This window comes from Cydia amplana, chromosome 23, assembly GCF_948474715.1.
Source record: "Cydia amplana chromosome 23, ilCydAmpl1.1, whole genome shotgun sequence".
In the NCBI taxonomy this organism is placed as follows: domain Eukaryota; kingdom Metazoa; phylum Arthropoda; class Insecta; order Lepidoptera; family Tortricidae; genus Cydia; species Cydia amplana.
Window position 1 is genome coordinate 1,473,350 of NC_086091.1, and position 25,457 is coordinate 1,498,806.

General features: G+C 38.2%; 1 protein-coding gene across 1 annotated transcript in view; it reads left to right on the forward strand.

Annotated features, from left to right (window-relative positions):
* LOC134658853 (ryanodine receptor) overlaps positions 1 to 25,457 on the forward strand; it is a 245,694-nt gene that overhangs the window by 212,464 nt on the left and 7,773 nt on the right. The window contains exons 100-110 of the mRNA XM_063514524.1: positions 4,138 to 4,259; positions 5,772 to 5,871; positions 6,695 to 6,826; positions 7,705 to 7,798; positions 10,657 to 10,812; positions 11,610 to 11,700; positions 13,531 to 13,679; positions 16,652 to 16,782; positions 18,187 to 18,345; positions 20,017 to 20,224; positions 23,337 to 23,468. Of these exons, the coding sequence (XP_063370594.1) occupies positions 4,138 to 4,259; positions 5,772 to 5,871; positions 6,695 to 6,826; positions 7,705 to 7,798; positions 10,657 to 10,812; positions 11,610 to 11,700; positions 13,531 to 13,679; positions 16,652 to 16,782; positions 18,187 to 18,345; positions 20,017 to 20,224; positions 23,337 to 23,468 (1,474 nt within the window). The remainder of the gene's footprint in view (positions 1 to 4,137; positions 4,260 to 5,771; positions 5,872 to 6,694; positions 6,827 to 7,704; positions 7,799 to 10,656; positions 10,813 to 11,609; positions 11,701 to 13,530; positions 13,680 to 16,651; positions 16,783 to 18,186; positions 18,346 to 20,016; positions 20,225 to 23,336; positions 23,469 to 25,457) is intronic.

A 25,457-nucleotide genomic window follows, 5' to 3' on the forward strand; every position in this document is an offset into this window, starting at 1 on the left:
TTAAAGTTTTACTTTTTCCGAAATTGTTTTTTTTTGGGATTTTAAGTGCATTCTATGTTTGATTTAATATTTCCATGACCATTTTATGTGATGAGATCTCAATGTTTATATGTGGGGTGTTTTTAAATTAAAATGAAACCCAAACTTTTCAAATTTTATTAATGCGCGTTTGGCCATTTATGGTATTTTTATAATTTTCATTAACTTGTCACTGAATTCTTTTATAGTTTCCATATATATTTAAAATAAGTAATATTGATTGTATTGCATATTCTTATATTATCGATTACACAGTATATTAAAAATACAGTTGCTTATTTCGCAGGGACATGTCATTCTTTGCATTAAAAAATCATTGTACTGCGAAATAAGTACAATTTTTGTTCATTTAATATTATATTTTCCAAATCAATATCATCCTACCTATAACGATACATGTTTTGATATTTATAAATATATAAATATTATCATTTTGGTACAGGCAAAGAATTTAATTTCATATCCATTCTGTACTTTGTCACAATGACAATACTATGAGGTCTATATAATATTTAAAACCTTCGCGTTTTGAACACATATTAACTCACATCAAATATGGGTCGGGTAGTTGCACAAATCTCTGTTTTGACATTTTGCTGGGACATCAGTTGGCCGCGGCCATGACCAGTGAAACCTGTGTCGAAACGTTGTTGAATAAATTTCGCGTTAGACCCAATGATTTATAACCCAAGATAGGTTATAGGCGTTCCAGAATTGAAGCGCTTACCTTGTGACAAATTGGACAAGTTGCCTTTAGTCGCGGCTGGACAAGCGAGAAATGTACACGTGCTAACGAGCTCCCGCACACCGAAAGAGAAAGAGACGACCTTATGTTTAACAACGAGTGTGACAAAGATGGATTGAATGATAAAACTAATCAAAAATAACAGATTTCTTCGTAGGCACAGAAATAAATATGGAAGTATTTTTTGTGCTCCTCAAGTATGAGTATAACCTATCTATGTTATATTACATCATTGGTTAGACCCGTCTATAAATGTGAGTTAGTATGAGGTCTCTAGCGACTTTCATATTGATTGTCACTGTGACAAGATACGAAATGAGTCGGAAATTAAATTCTTTGACTGTACCTATATGTAAACAAACAAGGATTGAGATGTGTTTTTCAAATATATTTATGGACTGTCATGTTTTCACGCTACGTTTTGGTGCACAGTCATTGGTATGGCATTGTTACGTGTTTAGATGTACAATGTACATGTACATATTTGTAATGTCCATATTCTAGTTTATATATAGACTTCTTACTTAAAGCACTTTAATGCTTTGTCTTTCATCTTTCTTTTGAGGTTCAAATACTAGTTAGTTGATTTTTCAGTTTATTTGGTGAAGTTATAAGCATGTTTAAAGTAAGGGTCACCCAACACTAGCGTCTCCCGAGCGTCAGCGTCTAGTCAACTCTATGTCTGCTGCTCGACGCAACGTTGGCGCAACTGCGCAGCGACGTTATTTTCCATAGCGCTGACTAGACGCCGACGCTGAAAAGACGCTAGTGTGCGGGGGCCCTAAGATGACATATTTGGTGCTTTTTTAACGAATTATAGGTCGAGTAGATGACATATCCATGATTTTGGTCTTAAACTTCGTTTCTTTGTAACAAAATAGCTTATCGGTTCAAATCGAGTTGTATGGTTTTCTTTTTTCGTAACAACCAATTTAGAAAAATATTAGTATATTCAAGAATAGAATCAAAGGATTTAATTTAAGAATTTACATTTAATGTTGCTTTTTTAACCGACTTCCAAATCTAAAAGGATTATCAATTCGGTTGTATGTTTTTTTTATTTTTTTTATTTTTTTTATTTTTTTTATGTTTGTTACTCCATATCTCTGTCATTACTGGACCGATTTTGAAAATTATTTTTTTGATTGTATGTATATGCATACAGATTGGTCCCGTTTTTGTCAAAACCCAGTTCTGATGATGGGATCCATGAGGAATCGAGGGAACTCCTCAAATCTTAAAGGCACACATATAGTGATTTTTGTATTTTTATCAACAAATCAAGCATATACATTCAAAAAAGTGACATTTGATGAAGTGGAACTGCTGATGATGATCAGAACGGAACTCTTCAACGATGCATAGCACACGTCTGACGATTTGTCCTCTTCGTTATGTTTGTTAAGCAAGTTAAGTTTTTAAGCTACATTTTTGTCAAGCTCGAGTGCTGATGATGGGATCCATGAGGAATCGAGGGAACTCCTCAAATCTTAAAGGCATGCGTATAGAGATTTTTGTATTTTCATCAACAAATCAAGCATATACATAAAAAAAAGTGACATTTGATGAAGTGGAACTGCTGATGATGATCAGAACAGAACTCTTCAACGACGCATAGTTCACGTTTGGCGATTTGTCCTCTTCGTTATGTTTGTTAAGCAAGTTAAGTTTTTAAGCCACAATTTTGTCAAGCTCGAGTTCTGATGATGGGATCCACGAGGAATCGAGGGAACTCCTCCAATCTTAAAGGCATGCGTATAGAGATTTTTGTATTTTCATCAGAAAATCGAGCATTTTCATTAAAAACTGTCGCATTTGATGAAGTGGAACTGCTGATGATGATCATAACGGAACTCTTCAAAGACGCGTAGCTCGCATTTGGCGATTTGTCCTTTTCGTTATGTTTGTTAAGCAAGTTAGGTTTTTAGATACATTTATGTCAATCTCAAGTCCTGAACATGGTATCCATGAGGAATCGAGGGAACTTCTCAAATCTTAAAGGCATCCGTATAGAATTTTATATATTTTCATCAGAAAATCAAGCATTTACATTAAAAACTGTGGCATTTGTTGAAGTGGAATTGCTGATGATGATCAGAACAGAACTCCTCAACGACGCATAGTACACGTTTTGTGATTTTCAATTTCGATTTTGACTTGGATTGGGCCCCGGACTCCGGACTCGGACCCGTACTCGGACTCGGACCCAGACCCGGACCTTGACCCGGAAAACCACTATGTTACTAAACTAAATCAACCACTATGATTACCATAAAATGTATACATATTACCAAATAAAGTATAAGCACCGTTAAGTGGGTTAGGCTAGTAGTTAGAGAAGTCGGTTTTTTTCTATTAAAGATTATTCTCATTTTAATTAATCACGATAATTTATTTTAATATCACTTTTATTTTAAGTTTACCTATGCACGTTGACACCCTCGTTTTTGACTCGTATAATGTTTTTGTTTATTACATATACATAGTACATATAAAGAATACAGCTGTAGCTGTCAATGACAAATGTAGCTCTGATCGATGTATTTTCTGATCAGATACATAGTAATATAGATATTTTACATAAGTAGCTACTTTTCTTGTGTTTATATAGGGTGTAACAAGAATAGGTGGTGATTCGTTTAAGAGCTTGGTATTGGTAATAACTCATATATTATAGTATTCTGATTGGAAAAAAGTCGCAAAACAATTGTGACGTTCCACGGCAAAAGGTACCTTATGGCAGTTGGCGCTTACGTCGCATAGCACCGCAATAATAATAGCGCGCGGCGGCGGAGCGGCGTTAATAATAGCGTAAGCGCCAACGGCCATAAGGTACCTTTATCCGTGGGACGTCACAATTATTTTTCTAAAGTTTCTGCGTCGAACAGACTGTTCACCATCGATTATTACCTTTTCGCATTTCATCACAAAAGTACCTTTTTAGGGTTCCGTACCCAAAGGGTAAAAACGGGACCCTATTACTAAGACTTCGCTGTCCGTCCGTCCGTCCGTCCGTCTGTCACCAGGCTGTATCTCACGAACCGTGATAGCTAGACAGTTGAAATTTTCACAGATGATGTATTTCTGTTGCCGCTATAAAAACAAATACTAAAAATAGAATAAAATAAAGATTTAAGTGGGGCTCCCATACAACAAACGTGATTTTTGACCGAAGTTAAGCAACGTCGGGCGGGGTCAGTACTTGGATGGGTGACCGTTTTTTTGCTTGTTTTTTTTTTCTTGTTTTGCTCTATTTTTGTTGATGGTGCGGAACCCTCCGTGCGCGAGTCCGACTCGCACTTACCGGTTTTTTAAAAACAACTACAAAAAATCTCATCCGTTTTTACCCGCAGGTACATATTCGGCGTACTCCTCGGCCTAATGCGGGGTCCGCAGACGGAGGAGGTTCCCCCAGAGCCGACTGAGGAGGAGAAAATTGGTCAGTTGAGGCACAGGTTGCTCGCGCAGAGTCAAAGTAAGGGGAGCACAGTACGTACGGGTGGCTTTAGCTTGCGTTCGGTCACTGGGGAGGTTGGCGTAAGATGGGCTTTGGGGAAAAAAGGGATCTGAAAAATGTACGCTTTGGTAAAGGAAAAAAAAAAGATTTTGGAAATAAAACTGTAGAAAATGAACAATTTATATGCGCTAGAAGTGAAAATCTAAAAAAAAACATTAGACATGACACAGGACGTTATAATGGTTTAAAATAAAAAAAGTTGTAGAGATGTCTCGTAAGAAACATAAAGTAATATTACCGCTATGTAGGTTCTTGTTACAAAAAAAAAATTACTTTTGGGTAAAACCAAATTACTTTAGTAGACAATCATCGAATTTTAATTTTCCAAATCATATCATTTGAATCCGCGAACAGAATTTTGAATATGACTTTTTCTAAACCAGTTTTTATCCAAATTTAATTAATAATTAAAATACTATAATTATTTCATACCTAAATATCTAAGCATTTAACTGACAAATTAAGTACCAAGTTTTTAGTATTTTTTTAGGATTTCTTAGGATTTGTGGGAATATAAGATATGTACCTATAAATTATACAGTGATCGAACGTTTTCCAACAACGTACTAAATCGCCGAACGCAGATATAACAGTTTAACAAAATTGGTATTTCTTCTAAATTCTTAATAGAATAATAATTCGGCCTAATATTAATAACAAATAAATAATAATAATGTTTATATTTTTGTAACAATATAAATCTGCTTTTGAGCGTTAACAGGCAATTTTCGTATATTTTTTTGATGTTGTACACACTTGTTGTTGTTTATTTATTTTCTATGTTGGTATGAAGCTAATTGGAATAATTTTAATTTTAACTTACATTATTTCTTGGATTGAACTAAACTCAACGGCGAATAAAACTGAACATATTGGCAAACACTAAAGATTTTATCTCTGCTCTTTCTAATTTTTTGCATGAAAAAATATAAAAATAATAAAAAAAATTCAACAGTAAGACGCCCCCTTAAATAACCAATTCATGTATAGGTATCTAAGCAAAATTTTAATTTGATATGTAATAACGAGTCACAATATTAAACCAAAGAAAAAGAATTTCAGTTCAATGTACTTATTTCTTATTTTACAAGATTGGGAATACTTTTAGTAAAGTTACCTAACTAATGTTAGTAAATCTTTGAAGTTTTCACCCATAAGATGACTAAATTTTTGGTACTTGCACTAATAATATATTTGATTCGAAAGGAATTCAAGTTCTTTCTGGAGGAGACTTTTATTTGCACCCATTTAAAAAGGAGTTTTTGATTCGTGGTTTTTTAGTTTTACGCCAAAAAAGTCTCGATTTGAGAGTCTTTTAGGCGTAATTTCTCTTAAGTCTCAAGTTTTTCTGATTCACACCCATAATGCATATATTCATCAGTAAGACACTGGGTTCTGCCAACTCTAGGTACCTACATTTTGTCTCATACTCAATCACAGACATGTTGTTAACATCTTCTGCCGTACCAGGTCCATCAAGGATGCTACCAGCGTTGCCGGCGGCGGATGACACGGGCCAAATGCAGGTCTCTGCCTTCGGTCTGGATATTTCTAAAGAAGACAATGGCCAGTGAGTATCAATACTTTAACCTCTTTTTAGGGTTCCGTAGCCAAATGGCAAAAAACGGAACCCTTATAGATTCGTCATGTCTGTCTGTCTGTCCGTCCGTATGTCACAGCCACTTTTCTCCGAAACTATAAGAACTATACTGTTGAAACTTGGTAAGTAGATGTATTCTGTGAACCGCATTAAGATTTTCACACAAAAATAGAAAAAAAAAAAACAATCGAACTGAAACTCAAAAATTTTTTTTTCATCAAACCCATACGTGAGGGGTATCTATGGATAGGTCTTCAAAAATGATATTGAGGTTTCTAATATCATTTTTATCTAAACTGAATAGTTTGCGCGAGAGACACTTCCAAAGTGGTAAAATGTGTGTCCCCCCCCTGTAACTTCTAAAATAAGAGAATGATAAAACTAAAAAAAATATATGATGTACATTACCATGTAAACTTCCACCGAAAATTGGTTTGAACGAGATCTAGTAAGTAGTTTTTTTTAATACGTCATAAATCGCCTAAATACGGAACCCTTCATGGGCGAGTCCGACTCGCACTTGGCCGCTTTTTATATTTTACATATTGACATACCTTACCGTTTTCACTTACTTTTTACAAATGTGGGGACAAGCCTCGGTTGCACCTAAAAGGACAAGAAAAAAAAGAGGATTAATCATGTAAGCTACGTTGCCAGGAAAAGGGTTAAATTATAAACCGAAATAGATACTATAGTATAAGGTGCCTTATCAGCGCTATTTTGTGGTGTATCTTTATATTATTTTCATAATGTTTATATCTTGAATGTACTAAAATAACTATATTTTCTTCAGGATCCAAGTGAAACCGCACGAGTCCCCGACCACGTCCACGCCATCTTCCGGCGAGGAAGCGGAAGCTTCGCCCGACGAGTCAGTAGAGCACTCTGAGGAACAACAACCGCCATCTTTGATAGACCTCCTCGGGTAAATACGAATAAATAAAACGGACTACAATGATTTAATTCCAGATAGGTTATAGGCGTTCCATAGGGTATTTGACTACTAGTCAAATCGGTTCCTTTTTTCGAACTGTCAAAACGATTTTGATACTATGGAATTTGTATGAAACACTAGCATGTGACGTCACAATCAAATTACCTGCTCTTTATAGTTTTATACGGGTTTCAAAACGCAAATTGTGTCTACAAATAACTGCTTTCTACGTTTCTCCATTAATCTTCCGGTGCTTTATTTCATGCATGATGTCAAATAATTTATTTTAAATACAGTCAAATACCCTATTGTACAGCTGGTCTTTAGTCGCGTCTAGCCAAGCTATATAACTTTACTGTTACTGCCCATGCACCTACCAACGAGCAATGTAATTTAGTCATCTTCCTCGCGTTGTCACGGCATTTTGCCACGGCTCATGGGAGCCTGGGGTTCGCTTGGCAACTAATCCCAGGAATTAGCGTGGCCACTAGTTTTTACGAAAGCGACTGCCATCTGACCTTCCAACCCAGAGGGTAAACTAGGCCCTTATTGGGATTAGTCCGGTTTCCTCACGATGTTTTCCTTCACCGAAAAGCGACTGGTAAATATCAAATGATATTTCGTACATAAGTTCCGAAAAACTCATTGGTACGAGCCGGGGTTTGAACCCGCGACCTCCGGATTGCAAGTCGCACGCTCTTACCGCTAGGCCACCAGAGCAATGTAATTTAGTATTAACATTATTTTCATGTAACTTACATTTTTACCTTAAAATTGTAATATATCCTGGTCACGGCACCAACTTGTAACACACATACATAACTAACTCTGTTGGTGTGATATTAAGAATGTTTAATGTGATGTTTCAGTGGAGAACAAGCGAAGAAGCAAGCGCAAGAGCGATTGGAAGCTCAGGCAGTGCAGCAAGCTGCTATGTCCGCCATCGAAGCTGAGAGCAAAAAGGTATTATACAGTGTGTAAATCCAATACGGGCGAATATTTAAACGGTGGTTAGCATAAGACCTAAAAAGTATATTGAGATAGATTTTACTTAGAAATGCATTGAAAATTTTAACCATACATAATAATTCGGCCCGCAATGTAATACACCACACACGTTACGGGATACGAGCTTTTTAAAGTAACTGTCAACGCTTGTTGGCAGTTACTATGAAAAGCTCGTATCTCGTAATGTCATTATCATCTTCTGTTTCTTAATGTTTACAGTACATTGCTGCTCGGTACATGTGGAAAAAATTAATCATAATAAAGGGGTCATAATTAAGTGTAACTTAAAAAAACATCTTAATTAATGATAAGACGGGTAAACTCTATATCTGGTTTAATTTATTGCCTGTATTTGACTTACACACTGTATACGTACAAGCTTACAAAAACAAGTTAAAATCATTCTCAGATGATCATAGTAAGGGCTCATTTAGACGGTGCGAGAACTCGCATGCGAGTTTCATTACATTGCGTCATTTGATCGATCGGTTGAGTTGATGTAACCTCAATGGTCAGCAATGTAACTAAAATCGTATACGAGTTCGCGCGCCGTCTAAATGAGACCTAAAGCTGTCTCATATTTCACCAGCATCATTGGCGACGATAATTTTCTTTATATCATCGAGCGATCACCCTGACTTGTCAGTGTTGGTGAAAGGGCTCATGCTAACTAAGTAATGAAGTTCAAACAGTTGAACGAGTAAGGGCTGATTTAGACGGCGCGCGAACTCGTATACGATTTTAGTTATAGGTGAACCAGGATCTATTGAGGGTGCGCCATGTTGCGGAATTTCACTGGAACTATTTTTTTCATACTACACTGAATTGTCACCCTATACATGAGAATAACAGCGCCCTCTTGACAATTATCATATATTACTGGTCAGGCTATACATTGCGGACCATTGAGGTTACGTCAATTCAGCCGACCGATCAAATGAAGCAACGTAATGAAACTCGCATGCGAGTTGTCGCACCATCTAAATGAGCCCTAAAGTTACATATTATTAGTTTATGGTGCTTTAGCTTAATCTTAGAGTAGATTTTAGTGTAGTAACATTATAATTTGCTTTAATGCAGCCAGGATCTGAAAGAAAATATTTTCGTTCCAAGAAGGTAAAACAACTTTGGTGTCATTCATCAGCCTACTTTTAGAAGATTAAAATCCAGATGGCTTAAGCATTTGGCTCTGCTAACAATTAGAGCTGAAGTTTGGCATAGACTTTACAGTGACAAAGTGTGGAAATGTCACCATTAACGTCAAATTTCTGTAAAAATATGACGTTTTTAGGGTTCCGTAGCCAAATGGCAAAAAACGGAACCCTTATAGATTCGTCATGTCTGTCTGTCTGTCCGTCTGTCCGTCTGTCTGTCCGTCCGTATGTCACAGCCACTTTTCTCCGAAACTATCAGAACTATACTGTTGAAACTTGGTAAGTAGATGTATTCTGTGAACCGCATTAAGATTTTCACACAAAAATAAAAAAAAAACAATAAATTTTTGGGGTTCCCCATACTTCGAACTGAAACACAAAATTTTTTTTTTCATCAAACCCATACGTGTGGGGTATCTATGGATAGGTCTTCAAAAATGATATTGAGGTTTCTAATATCATTTTTTTCTAAACTGAATAGTTTGCGCGAGAGACACTTCCAAAGTGGTAAAATGTGTGTCCCCCCCCCTGTAACTTCTAAAATAAGAGAATGATAAAACTAAAAAAAATATATGATGTACATTACCAAGTAAACTTCCACCGAAAATTGGTTTGAACGAGATCTAGTAAGTAGTTTTTTTTTTATACGTCATAAATCGCCTAAATACGGAACCCTTCATGGGCGAGTCCGACTCGCACTTGGCCGCTTTTTATAATGTTATTTTCATACGTTGTTCTGTCAAAGCCATTGCATAGTTAGATAACACTGACTTTATTACACTTTAGCAAAACTATTTTTGATGATGATTTTTGACCAAATATCTTCTCGTTGGCAAATATTTTTTTAAATCTTATGCTACCCATACTTTTTTTTGTATATCAGCTTGCTACTGATAAACTTTCGGATCGTTGAATACATGTATATTTCCTAAATAGTCTATTACATTATTAGAAATCAATTAATTAAAAAAGCGGCCAAGTGCGAGTCGGACTCGCCCATGAAGGGTTCCGTATTTAGGCGATTAATGACGTATAAAAAAAAAACTACTTACTAGATCTCGTTCAAACCAATTTTCGGTGGAAGTTTACATGGTAATGTACATCATATATTTTTTTTAGTTTTATCATTCTCTTATTTTAGAAGTTACAGGGGGGGGGGACACACATTTTACCACTTTGGAAGTGTCTCTCGCGCAAACTATTCAGTTTAGAAAAAAATGATATTAGAAACCTCAATATCATTTTTGAAGACCTATCCATAGATACCCCACACGTATGGGTTTGATGAAAAAAAAAATTTTGAGTTTCAGTTCGAAGTATGGGGAACCCCAAAAATTTATTGTTTTTTTTCTATTTTTGTGTGAAAATCTTAATGCGGTTCACAGAATACATCTACTTACCAAGTTTCAACAGCATAGTTCTTATAGTTTCGGAGAAAAGTGGCTGTGACATACGGACAGACAGACGGACAGACGGACAGACGGACAGACAGACAGACAGACAGACAGACAGACATGACGAATCTATAAGGGTTCCGTTTTTTGCCATTTGGCTACGGAACCCTAAAAAGGACAATCGTATCAAACATCAGATTCCAAAAAACAGAAGTCACAATATACCTATATTTTACTACTGTATAACCTCTGTTTCTTCCAATAGGCAGTGCAAGCTCCGACCCAGTCAGCCGTGTCTCAAGTGGACATCTCCCAATACACCAAGCGAGCTGTTTCCTTCCTGGCTAGAAACTTCTACAACTTGAAGTACTGCGCGCTTATCCTGGCCTTCTGTATCAACTTCGTACTGCTCTTCTATAAGGTAAATTTTAACCCTTTAACCGCCGTAGTCTGATTCAGATCCCGTGCTCTTAAGAGTCCTAAGAGTTTCGCCCTTCAAGTCTACAAAAATAATACTTCTTTTTACAACCCAATCGTTAGAATGTGTCGTCAGTACAATGATTTAGTATCACAACATAGAGACATCGACATTTTCAACTCACGGCTAGCGGTTTTCAAGAGGCAAGTCGTTAAGGTTCTTGGCTATCATACTACATAACAACAATAGTAAGCAATTTAACATGTTAAGATCATTTATGTAATATTTTATAAATAAGTATGATTTTAAGATATTTTGCTTTTTTTTTATAATTTTAGGATAGTTTTTGCTCGTTATTATTTATTGTTCTTGCTGTGCTCATTTATTTTGGGTGGCATTTCTACATAAAACCTACCACTTTTATTGTAATCATGCATTTAATGTCGTCTGTATAGTGTGCATTATAAATAAAATAAAATATATAAGACATACAAAATCCCAATAAGGGCCTAGTTTACCCTCTGGGTTGGAAGGTCAGATGGCATTCGCTTTCGTAAAAACTAGTGCCCACGCCAATTCCTGGGATTAGTTGCCAAGTCGCTATTCTACTGAGAAAATACTAAATAGTTATTTGTACAACAAGAGATCAAAGTTTGATATTTCTTCGAGTGCTTATTTTGAGTCCCGTGCAAGCGAAAGATTCTATACTAGATTCACGAGCGTTTTGCTCACTGTTTTTAAGTAGCAAAGTACCCTTGTTCGAGCTGCTGAGGTGAAAAAACTATTTTATTGGTGTTCAGGTATCGACGCTGGAGGGTGAGGACGAAGGCTCGGGTCTCGGAGACATCGTCAGCGGTTCAGGGTCAGGGGCTGGTTCTGGCAGCGGAGATGGTAAGCTACTTAAGAGGGAAGAATAGCTTGGTACTTTTTAGGGTTCCGTACCCAAAGGGTAAAAACGGGACCCTATTACTAAGACTCCGCTGTCCGAACGTCCGTCTGTCACCAGGCTGTATCTCACGAACCGTGATAGCTAGACAGTTGAAATTTTCACAGATGATGTATTTCTGTTGCCGCTATAACAACAAATACTAAAAACAGAATAAAATGAAGATTTAAGTGGGGCTCCCATACAACAAACGTGATTTTTGACCGAAGTTAAGCAACGTCGGGCGGGGTCAGTACTTGGATGGGTGACCGTTTTTTTGCTTGTTTTGCTCTATTTTTGGTTGATGGTGCGGAACCCTCCGTGCGCGAGTCCGACTCGCATTTGGCCGGTTTTTTCTATGCAGCTCCATTTCGCTTCATTAGCGGCGCTGTGCACTTTTTGAGGTGGGGAAAAAAGTGAGTTTCCCTCTAACTGGTATTAATATTACTCGAGTACTAACAGTGATGTGCTTAGGGGTTTCAAGTAATGCGACGAAATAACGCTATAGATGGCGTTAACCTCAATTATACATAGTGCTGCAGACATTTTGCAATAGTGATTGAGTTTTCACTTCTGCCAGCACTCCCGGAGTGCAACCCGTTGTTTTATTATTGCAAATTTGGAAAAGAAGTAATAAATACCTATAAACTTATTTTTCATTGTGTCATTTAGAAGTGGAAAAACGTTTTCTATATTTGTATGGACTATCTATCTATAGTAATCCTTACATTAAAAAAACCGGCCAAGTGCGAGTCGGACTCGCGCACGGAGGGTTCCGCACCATCAACAAAACATAGAGCAAGAAAAAAAAAAAAAAAACGGTCACCCATCCAAGTACTGACCCCGCCCGACGTTGCTTAACTTCGGTCAAAAATCACGTTTGTTGTATGGGAGCCCCACTTAAATCTTTATTTTATTCGGTTTTTAGTATTTGTTGTTATAGCGGCAACAGAAATACATCATCTGTGAAAATTTCAACTGTCTAGCTATCACGGTTCGTGAGATACAGCCTGGTGACAGACGGACGGACGGACGGACAGCGGAGTCTTAGTAATAGGGTCCCGTTTTTACCCTTTGGGTACGGAACCCTAAAAAGTGGTCACGTTGTGTCCCTCTGTCCTAGTGGCGCCCGCTACGCAGAGTTTTGCATAATATACCCTATTGACACGTTTTCATTGTTTTTGTAACCCCCGAAGCAAAGAGAGGTGTCGTGTTATACCTTTGACGCCAATGTCTTTCGGTGGCATCGTAGCTCTCAAACGGAGTGACCGATTTCGATGCGTTTTTTTACGTGTTTTTACGTGTGTGTATTTGTTATTGCTAAACATTGGAATAATAGTTATTTGTACAACAAGAGATCAAAGTTTGATATTTCTTCGAGTGCTTATTTTGAGTCCCGTGCAAGCGAAAGATTCTATAATAGATTCACGAGCGTAGCGAGTGAATCTAATTTAGAATCTTGAGCGTAGTAAGGGACTCAAAAGCGCACGAGATGTAAATTACTTTGATCTCGTGTAGTTCACAACATTTATCACCTCAGCAGTGAGAACATATTAGAGAACCCGAAAAATGTATTCCTTCTTCATCACTTACCTCTATTCACTCATGTTTTCTATGTGCTCATTTTGTCCCACTCAGTGAGCAAAATGCGATTTTGCTCACTGTTTTTAAGTAGCAAAGTACCCTTGTTCGAGCTGCTGAGGTGAAAACATAATTCTTCCATTTATGGTGATTGAATTATAGGCATGAATTTGATAAAGGTAAATATTCATTATTGTAAATATTATTGTTCACAGGCAGTGGTGAATCAGGCGAAGACGAGGATCCGCTAGAAATAGTTCACATAGACGAGGATTTCTTCTATATGGAGCACGTAATAAAAGCGGCCGCAGTCTTACATTCTGTCGTCTCGTTAGCCATCCTCATCGGATATTACCATCTCAAGGTAATATACACTCTAGAGCAAAAACGGGTCTCTTTGTGGTGGAAATATCCACATGAAGGAACAAATTCTTACCAGCTTTCTGATGAAGTTTTTTTTTAATACCACATCGGCGGCAAACAAGCATACGGGCCGCCTGATGGTAGCCAGTCACCGTAGCCTATGGACGCCTGCAACTCCAGAGGTGTTACATGCGCGTTGCCGACCTTTTTAGAAACCTGTACACTCCTTTTTGAAGAACCCCATACCGTAGACCCTCGGGAAAACCTCGGAAGGGAGCTCATTCCACAGCCGGAGCGTCCGCGGGAGGAAATTCCTCTTAAACCGCACAGTACGCGACCATACCACACCACACCACACCCCTTGTGCCTATATTTATTTATTTATTTATTTAAACTTTATTGCACAAAATATATACAACAATGTACAAATGGCGGACTTAATGCCAAATGGCATTCTCTACCAGTCAACCATAGGGCCAAACAGAGATACCTTCAATTGGTGCAGAGAGAGAAAATATATTGAGTGAGTTAAAAAAAAGCAAACTATACTTATAAATTACATAAATAAATAAAATATGTATAAACTACCACATATTTATAAAATACATATAATAAATATAATAATGATGGATATTATTCGAACTCTTGCTTTAGCAAATGCTTACGTAACATCCGCTTGAAAGAAAACTTACTAGTAGCTTGTCTAATATTTAGAGGGAGTGAATTCCAAAGACGGCTAGCCTGTACGGATATGATGGTCGTTCTTGTCTACGTGACAGCGTGATAAAACGGTGTCCGTCACTTTCTTTCCCACGGTGTTAAACAGTGACAGTTATTTTATCACGTGGATAAAGATGGATAAAGCTATCCATAATAGGCTGGCTGGACGGCGAAAGAATGAGTCATGAAACCAGTACGGTGAGAAGGTATGGCCAGTTTGAGAATAAATAATCACATCTATATCACAGAGTAAATAATAGTACTAGGTTAGGGTGTTTCACTTTTGTATGGAGAAAAAAAAGTCGTGATATTTTTCCTGACTTTGCTCACCAATCGAGTCTCCCCACTCTAAAAACGATCTATTTCAATTTTCGTAATAATCGATTAACGTTTAAAGGTTGCACAAATTGAAAATGTGGAGGGAGAACCCCGTACATTGCGTGAAAATTAACTATTTTTTTTAATAACAAAATATAATGAACTGATACTAAAATCTAATGAAAAAACTGAATATTGCGTCTAAAACATGATAAAACCACTTTTCCTTTGGAAACAGGTGGAAAAACTGAAAAATCTTAATTAGAACATTTATCGAGTAACCAAAACCCATGTTAACTACTGATTTTAAAATTGATTTATATGTAGAAGGTTCAGTATCACACTACTCACCGCTTTGATGGTAGCCGCTTAAACCATTTTCTACCCTCCGATGTAGAGTCGTTGGTTATTTAAGAAAACTTTGTTGATGTTGTGCAACCTCTAAATATTCACCGATTTTAATTTTTATTGGTATATAATATTTTTTAATCAGGAAGAACCAGAATTCGAGCAAAGTCAGATGAAAATCGAAAATTCGGAAAAATGAAACACCCTATACTAGGTACAGAAGATTCACTCTGTAACAAAACGCGTCTATTACGACAGATATGACCGCTAGGTGGCGCAAGCGCGAGCAGGCATCCGCCCCGTAGCGGTGCGCGGCAACCACTATGGCTAGACACCACAATTGGTGTGGGCCGCATGTACTTGTAGCCAAAGAGTATTAAATCACTACGTTTTAAGAGTCGGCACTCTCGAACAAGCCTTAAACCGAATTAAGAACGTACATTGTGCCAACACACCAAATACATGTCAATACTGCCAACACAAAAAAAAACAACGCTAGGGCTCGACACTTCCGGTACCTACTGTTTATCGATATCGATAAATGTGCGATACGTGCTGTTGTACTGTACTACTGTAAAAGTAAATATTGAAAATCAGGTGGATTAATAAAATAAATGCAAAATATAAAATAATTTTATTTTACATAATAAAGATAAGATACAGATAGTTTTATATTTACGTATACGCATATTACAATACGCTTATGAACGTAACTAAAGCTACAATCTACTTTTAGAGCACTCGTGCAAACACTGAGTCTTGCCTGTGAAGGCTGTGAACTCCAACTTCCCACAAAGGGAAAAAGCTGTCAGGCTCATTCACTTGTAGATATTCAGAGGTTGGAGTTTCATATAGGTAAATATTCCAAATCCTCATTACCTGTTACCTTTACCCATAGTCGATATCTGAAATAAAGGGATTATCGATAAGTTGTTCGCACACTATTCGTGTCTTAGGTTACCTAGTTTTTACAAGAAGAATCTATTCACAGAATGTTTTCGTTTTAATCAAGGATGGTAAACGATAAAAACTACTCCAAACTAATTAAATTAGTATCTGGGAACGACTCAAAATGAAAATATCGCACAAAAACATCAGTTTACCGACCTGTTCGAATCAAGAGGAAATCTTGCTAAAAATATATCAGAAGTAAGTTTCCTTACACGCCTGACCCCACAAACTTCACATTTTCTTAAAGATTTGCCCCCCATTTAAATAAAAGCTAAAGTTATTTGGTCTAAACACAAAAATAAACACGTAACATAACCGCTTTCACCACAATTTAGAATGACGGTAGACGTTTTACCGATCATACCAACCTAAAGAAAAGTAGGTATAATACGTCTATGTTTGAAAGCAAGTATGGTATGTGTTACCAAAATGCAACAGCAGTCATTTTAATTCGATAAGATTATTTACTATGCCTCAAAGTTGGTAACAAGTACGTTCCTAAGTTATCATAGTATGGGGTGTCGATGGGCTGCTTGTAGCGACGAAATCGCGGAGTGAGCCACGCCTGCCTATGCTTAGACGATGATTTCTGAGTACATGTGATATTTAGTTTTTGACAAATGTATTCGTTGCCAGGTACCACTAGCCATCTTCAAACGCGAGAAAGAGATAGCGCGACGACTCGAATTCGACGGTCTCTACATCGCGGAGCAACCCGAAGACGATGATATTAAGAGCCATTGGGACAAGCTTGTCATCTCTGCCAAGTAAGTAACCTTCATTGTTACACAGAATAAATAATAGTACTAGGTACAGAAGACTCACTCTCTAACAAAACGCGTCTGTTACGATCAGCACAGATATGGCCGCTAGGTGGCGACAGCGCCACGCGCGGCTTATGGCTAGCCACCAAAATTGGTGTGGAACGGATGTACTTTTAGCTACCTGTAGCAAAGCGACGAAATCGCGGAGTGAGCCACGCCTGATTGTTATAAGATTAAGTACGGCCAATGTCACCAATGTGTATATTTTATAGGACAACACATTGTTATTAAAGATCAATTTTGGATAGGTACAGAATTCGTATGACTCGCTATCTAGTACATTCAGTGAATTTTTGAAGTGAAAACTTCTTTAGCGGCGCTGTGCACTTTTTGAGGTGGGGAAAAAAATGTTAAACTCGAGACAGCGTAAGACGATCACGTGACCGTAAGATTTAGATGGCATTTAAATCAATAAAGAAAAACTCAATGACATAACATGAAAAACTGTTACATGTAATGTCATTGAGTTTTTCTTTATTGATTTAAATGCCATCTAGTGAGTTTCGCTCTAACTGGTATTAATATAACTCGAGTACTAACAGTGATGTGCTTAGGGGTTTGCTTAGGGGTTTCATGTAATTAACGCTAACGCTAGATGGCGTTAACCTGAATTATACATAGTGCATTTTGCACTAGTCATTAAGTTTTCACTTCTGCCGGCACTCCCTGAGTGCAACCCGTTGTTTTTTTTTGTGCAAAGTTGTACTTTGTCAATATGAATCTTCTATAAGTATTGTAACTGTGACAAGATAATCAAGATATGTATGAACTGGCACAATAATCAAATTCCTTGTCTGTGTGTACAATCCGTATACATAGTAAACATACCTACATATTTACTTTAAATGTCTGTGGTATGCAGGGGCAAGGCAATATACGAAAACTTACTCTCTGTAGGTAAAACGCCGCGTGCTTCATCGCATCATTATTATAGTAAATGAAGCTATTTGTTATGGTACGCATTTTAGCATTGTTTGTTCTTATGACAACGATCGTCTTTTAAACTTATTAAAATTAGTTTTACAGTACATATGGCCCTATTTTCCCGCACTAGTGCGTAAAATAGCACTTTTCGTGTGTATGTCAAAAGTTTAAAGGGCCATATGTACTGTAAAACGTTGTACGATACACGTGCGAATAGGTAATTCGCAACTCGTGTCGATTTAAAACACTCCCGTATTTTAATTTATCGCCACTCGTTTCGAATTTCCTCTTTTCCGCACTTGTATCGTAAATAATCTAAACTATTCTTGTCTCTACTGCTAGATAATGCATTAATCCTTAAAAGGCATGACGTTCTCTTTTGCAGTTTTAATTTGTATAATAATTTTCAATAATTGATTTCAGATCGTTCCCCGTGAACTACTGGGACAAGTTCGTGAAGAAAAAAGTCCGTACGAAGTACTCCGAGACGTATGACTTTGACAGCATCTCGAACATGCTCGGTATGGAGAAGACTTCATTCGCCGCGCATGAAGAGACTGGCAATAAGGGCTTTTTCCAGTAGTAAGTGGCTTGTACACTTTCTAGACATAGTAAAGTTTTATTTAAGGCCTTAGATATACAGTAGGGACAAAGCTATTTGTTAGAATGTGATAACAATATTCATCTCTCATTCTGTAATATAGCTTTATCCCTACTTACGTAAGTAAAACTTACAAGTGTATCTTGGGCCTAACACTAGATTCTGCCTGCGACTTTGTCTCCATGATCTGGTAAACTACTTTGACAAGTTCTTCGTGAAGAAAAAAGTCCGCATGAAGTACTCCGAGACGTATGACTTTGACAGCATCTCGAACATGCTCGGTATGGAGAAGACTAGCAATAAGGGCTTCCAGTAGTAAGTGCTTTGAATATAGCCTCGTGCCGCCCAATGTACATTAGGATGTACACTCTGTTTCGATGGAATGTCAACCTTAATTAAAAACATAGTAGGTAGCATTTCATTTGTCTCGTAAAATTTTCGAACAAAATGACATTCAACCCAATTGAAAATGACATATTAAATATATGTATTCACCTCGCAAAAATATGCCTAAGGGTTAAAATATAAGATAAAGATAATTTATTCAAGTAGGCATATTACAAAGCGCTTATGAACGTCAAATAAAGCTACACCGGCTCCAACCCTACACCTCAATTAAAAGATGTAAATCCCCCCTTAATTGGGGGAGGGTATCCCAATATGGGACCGTCAACAAACCGGTTGATAAAAAAACCCTCCAATTTTAAAATGGCCACTTTATTCTTTATTCTTTTATTCTTTATTCTTTAAATAAATACAGGTATAAGTTTACAGCTCTAGATATGCTAAAACACTTATACTGTTAATACATAGTCATTATAACTATTACATATGTAGAGATTAAAAAAAGGCCTGAAACTATACTAATTTACATTGGTACTCGTAGAGTTAAAAAAAAACTACTTTGTAAATCCTGATACTATACTAAAATTAGTTAGGATGTTTTTAAACTCAACCTATGTAAATACATAGGTTGAGTTTAAAAACATCCTGATACTATGCACTTGACAACAAATCTGTAATAACATGCTTTTTACTCATTGAAAGAATTTTTAGACTATATGCCGCAGGTTTTATAGTATAATGTAGTATTTAAATATCGTGTATTACTTTTGCATGCTGCATGGTAGGTCATAAGAATCTAGTCATAGTTATAGGTAGTTATATGCGTTCACTGGTAGTAGGTATTCAATATTTCTATGCCTATTCAGGCAGGATGTGCTGTTCAAAAATTGTTTCTTTTTTTACATCTTTATTGTACCACATTCAAGAAATAAATGATTATGATTCTTCTTCCTCGCGTTGTCCCGGCATTTTAGCCACGGCTCATGGGAGCCTGGGGTCCGCTTGGCAACTAATCCCAGGAATTGGCGTAGGCACTAGTTTTTACGAAAGCGACTGCCATCTGACCTTCCAACCCAGAGGGTAAACTAGGCCTTATTGGGATTAGTCCGGTTTCCTCACGATGTTTTCCTTCACCGAAAAGCGACTGGTAAATATCAAATGATATTTCGTACATAAGTTCCGAAAAACTCATTGGTACGAGCCGGGGTTTGAACCCGCGACCTCCGGATTGCAAGTCGCACGCTCTTACCGCTAGACCACCAGCGCTTAAATAAATGATTATGATTATGATTATGAAAACATTTCAGCATCCTCAACCTGGACTGGCGCTACCAGCTATGGAAGGCGGGCGTCACGTTCACGGACAACTCCTTCCTGTACTCGCTCTGGTACTTCTGTTTCTCGGTGATGGGCAACTTCAACAACTTCTTCTTCGCCGCTCATCTACTAGATGTCGCTGTCGGCTTCAAGACGCTTAGGACCATCTTGCAGTCCGTCACACATAACGGGAAACAGGTAATCAACAACTTCTGCGCCGCTCATCTTCTAGATATTGCTGTCGGCTTCAAGACAGGACCATCTTGCAGTCCGTCACACATAACGGGAAACAGGTAATCGATAACTTATTCGCCGCTCATCTACTAGATGTTGCTGTGGGCTTTAAGACAGGACCATCTTGCAGTCTGTCACACATAACGGGAAACAGGTAATCGATAACTTATTCGCCGCTCATCTACTAGATGTTGCTGTCGGCTTCAAGACAGGACCATCTTGCAGTCTGTCACACATAACGGGAAACAGGTAATCGATAACTTCTTCGCCGCTCATCTTCTAGATATTGCTGTGGGCTTCAAGACAGGACCATCTTGCAGTCTGTCACACATAACGGGAAACAGGTAATCGATAACTTATTCGCCGCTCATCTACTAGATGTTGCTGTGGGCTTCAAGACAGGACCATCTTGCAGTCCGTCACACATAACGGGAAACAGGTAATCGATAACTTATTCGCCGCTCATCTACTAGATGTTGCTGTGGGCTTCAAGACAGGACCATCTTGCAGTCTGTCACACATAACGGGAAACAGGTGATCGATAACTTCTTCGCCGCTCATCTTCTAGATGCCACAGCATCTAGATGTTGCTGTGGGCTTCAAGACAGGACCATCTTGCAGTCTGTCACACATAACGGGAAACAGGTGATCAACAACTTCTTCGCCGCTCATCTTCTAGATGTCGCTGTCGGCTTCAAGACACTTAGGACCATCTTGCAGTCTGTCACACATAACGGGAAACAGGTAATCGATAACTTATTCGCCGCTCATCTTCTAGATGCCACAGCATCTAGATGTTGCTGTCGGCTTCAAGACGCTTAGGACCATCTTGCAGTCTGTCACACATAACGGGAAACAGGTAATCGATAACTTATTCGCCGCTCATCTACTAGATGTTGCTGTGGGCTTCAAGACAGGACCATCTTGCAGTCTGTCACACATAACGGGAAACAGGTAATCGATAACTTCTTCGCCGCTCATCTACTAGATGTTGCTGTGGGCTTCAAGACAGGACCATCTTGCAGTCCGTCACACATAACGGGAAACAGGTAATCAACAACTTCTGCGCCGCTCATCTTCTAGATGTTGCTGTCAGCTTCAAGACAGGACCATCTTGCAGTCTGTCACACATAACGGGAAACAGGTAATCGATAACTTATTCGCCGCTCATCTACTAGATGTTGCTGTGGGCTTCAAGACAGGACCATCTTGCAGTCTGTCACACATAACGGGAAACAGGTAATCGATAACTTCTTCGCCGCTCATCTACTAGATGTTGCTGTGGGCTTCAAGACAGGACCATCTTGCAGTCCGTCACACATAACGGGAAACAGGTAATCAACAACTTCTTCGCCGCTCATCTTCTAGATGTTGCTGTCAGCTTCAAGACAGGACCATCTTGCAGTCTGTCACACATAACGGGAAACAGGTAATCAATAACTTCTGCGCCGCTCATCTAGACGTCGCTGTCGGCTTCAAGACACTTAGGACCATCTTGCAGTCTGTCACACATAACGGGAAACAGGTAAACACACATTTATATACACATTTATTTTTATTTATAGGGCTGATTTAGACGGCGCGCGAACTCGCATGCGATTTTAGTTACATTACGGACTGTTGGTTACGTCTAATTCAACCGACCAATCAAAACCCGCAATGTAATGAAACTCGCATGCGAGTTCTCGCATCGTTTCGATTTCGAACGCGATTTGGCCATCAATGTAATGCCAAAATTAAGTAGTTCTAAGAAGAAATTGTAGTATCATTATTTATTTGTTGAATTAATTGTTGTAAATGTAAAAATGTGTAAATATTAGTATTTTAAGCTCATTATGTAAATATGTAGAAATCTTGACTTGTAAAACAACAAATTTTACCAATAAATAAATAAATCAATAAATCAAAAAAATGAACAATGAATAATTTTACGGTTTAGACTCACTTGTTTTAAGTCACTCGTGCGACATGTTTCGGAGAGCCTAGGTCTCCTTTCTCAAGCACTAACAGTGCGAGCAGCGTTCACGACGGCCGGCCGGGACGGGGGATTATTCAATGTTAGTATGTCTCACAACAGTCACAGAATAAATAATAGTACTAAGTACAGAAGACTCCCTCTCTAACAAAACGCGTCTGTTACGATCAGCACAGATATGGCCGCTAGGTGGCGACAGCGCCACGCGCGGCTTATGGCTTTCCCCAAAATTGGGGCCGAACGGTGTACTTTTAGCTACCTGTAGCAAAGCGACGAAATCGCGGAGTGAGACACGCCTGCAACAGTTTAAATTCGATCAATGAACAAAATCGAAATGGTGTCCATTTTTAGTGAGTTATTTGGAAACCACTCGCCTCTGCCCTGGCCTGTCCCTCTGGGATTAGTTGCATGAGCCGCTCTAACGATTTTGATGAAATTTGCTATAACCTCTAGCCGCCCATACGTCAAACCTTGCCAAGCAAAATGACATTTTATTTTGTCAACACAAAGTTCAAATTAGAACGGAACAGGAGACCTTTTTATAGGTCTCTGGGCGGCTAGAGGTTAAGGGGATTTTCGGGGGCGAAAAATCGATCAAGCTAGGTCTTATCCCTGGGAACACGCGCATTTTTGAGATTTATATGTTTTCCGAGCAAAGCTCATCAGTCTCCCAGATATTATTAAATGTATATTGTATTTGCTGCGATCTTGACATGGTCTTTAGGTATTGAAAAACACATTTGAAAAATAAGTCACAGCAAATAAGTAACAATTATAAAGCATATATGTAAGTTCATTTACATTCTTTAGGTTTCATATCATATATCCTATATTGTACGCCCTAGCAGGGTGTCATGCACCTACGAAGACTATTTAAATGTATGACCTATTGATGAGCATGAGAATAATGGATTATAATAATAATATAATAATATAATTAATAAGTTACTATTTATTTTAAATGCATTCTTCAATAAAATAAAAACACGTCAAGATCGTGTAGTCTTTTCTAATACTAAACAATAACAAGGAATAATATTCGTTTTTTTATTCTACATGCCATTATTTATCTCCCATAACAGTGTATACGTTTATTTCCAGTTGGTGTTGACCGTGATCCTGCTGACCATCATAGTGTACATATACACGGTGATCGCGTTCAACTTCTTCCGCAAGTTCTACGTTCAGGAAGAGGACGATGAAGTCAACAGGAACTGTCACGACATGCTGTCGGTAAGAACCAGGGATGTTGCGGATGCAGATTTTTTGACATCCGCGGATGCGGATGCGGATATTTAAAGGCTCACATCCGCGGATGCGGATGCGGGTGCGTATGTCAAGATTAGGTACTTAGAAAACGTCAAATATTAGATTTTTAGTATTTTTTTATTTAAAAAAAATGAAACGTTTAGTATTTGAGCAAGAATATAGGTGCGTTATATTTAATAAACAGTAACTTGGCCGTTTTTCCTTTTCTAATGACGAAATTACCTAGCACTTACGCCGCCGCTAAGACGTTCCTCTACCGACTTGTTCGACATCCGCATCCGCATAAGCTCCGCATCGATTTTATGCGGATGCGGATGTTGAAAATAATGCGGAACTTCCGCGGTTGCGGATGCGGATGCGGATGTTCGCAACATCCCTGGTAAGAACCTTTATTTAGGGGTCGCAGTTCCTAACCTTAGCTACCTAGTTATAAATAGCAGTTCGTTATAGTTACGTAGAAAGACTATCGTTTTTAGGGTTCCGTAGCCAAATGGCAAAAAACGGAACCCTTATAGATTCGTCATGTCTGTCTGTCTGTCTGTCTGTCTGTCTGTCCGTCTGTCCGTCTGTCTGTCCGTCCGTATGTCACAGCCACTTTTCTCCGAAACTATAAAAACTATACTGTTGAAACTTGGTAAGTAGATGTATTCTGTGAACCGCATTAAGATTTTCACACAAAAATAGAAAAAAAACAATAAATTTTTGGGGTTCCCCATACTTCAACTGAAACTCAAAATTTTTTTTTTCATCAAACCCATACGTGTGGGGTATCTATGGATAGGTCTTCAAAAATGATATTGAGGTTGCTAATATCATTTTTTTTCTAAACTGAATAGTTTGCGCGAGAGACACTTCCAAAGTGGTAAAATGTGTGTCCCCCCCCCCCCTAACTTCTAAAATAAGAGAATGATAAAACTAAAAAAAATATATGATGTACATTACCATGTAAACTTCCACCGAAAATTGGTTTGAACGAGATCTAGCAAGTAGTTTTTTTTAATACGTCATAAATCGCCTAAATACGGAACCCTTCATGGGCGAGTCCGACTCGCACGTGGCCGCTTTTTTGTAGTGTGTAATAGTACCTAAATGTGGAATTATATATCTAATACAAATAAAAACAATTCTTTTTTATTGCAGTAAAAGACAGGTTAAAATACAATTAAAAAGACATACATACAGTCAGTCATACTTACAAACTAACTACTAACTAAACATTGCTGCCGCTCCTAGACGCTTCCGGTGCAAAAGTGCCCATAATACTCGCGGCATTGCCGCGCTGGATGGCTATGCAGCAACGGACACCCTCAATGAGTCACTATCCAGCAGGGTGTCACTAACCATGCCCCGGATTCTGACTGCGATACAGGGGCCCCAATTTCACCACGGTGACAGGTGCGACAATTGTAAAACATCACTGTTGCTGACGTCACAGGCATCCATGGGCTACGGTTACCGCTTACCATCGGGCGGGCCGTATTCCTGTTTGCCACCATCAGTGTATTATTTAAAAAAAACTTTATTATATCGGAAAAAAACAGATATTTCTCTTACCAAGTTTCTGACAATTGTCACAAGAAACACGACAATTGTCACATAATTCCGACCAGGGATGTTGCGAATATCCGCATCCGCATCCGCAACCGCGGAACTTCCGCATGATTTTCAACATCCGCATCCGCATCCGCATCCGCATAAAATCGATGCGGATTTAATGCGGATGCGGATGTGGAACAGGTCGGTACAGGAACGTCTTAGCATTGGCGTAAGTGCTAGACTGCTAGGTAATTTAGTCATTAACCAAAAAAACCTATTAGAAATGAGCAGTCAAGCGTGAGTGGGACTTAATGTACGGAACCCTTGGAACGCGAGTTCGACTCGCACTTGGCCGGTTTTTTGAAATAAAAATTACTAAAATGTAATATTTGACGTTTTTTATGGTACTATCTTGAC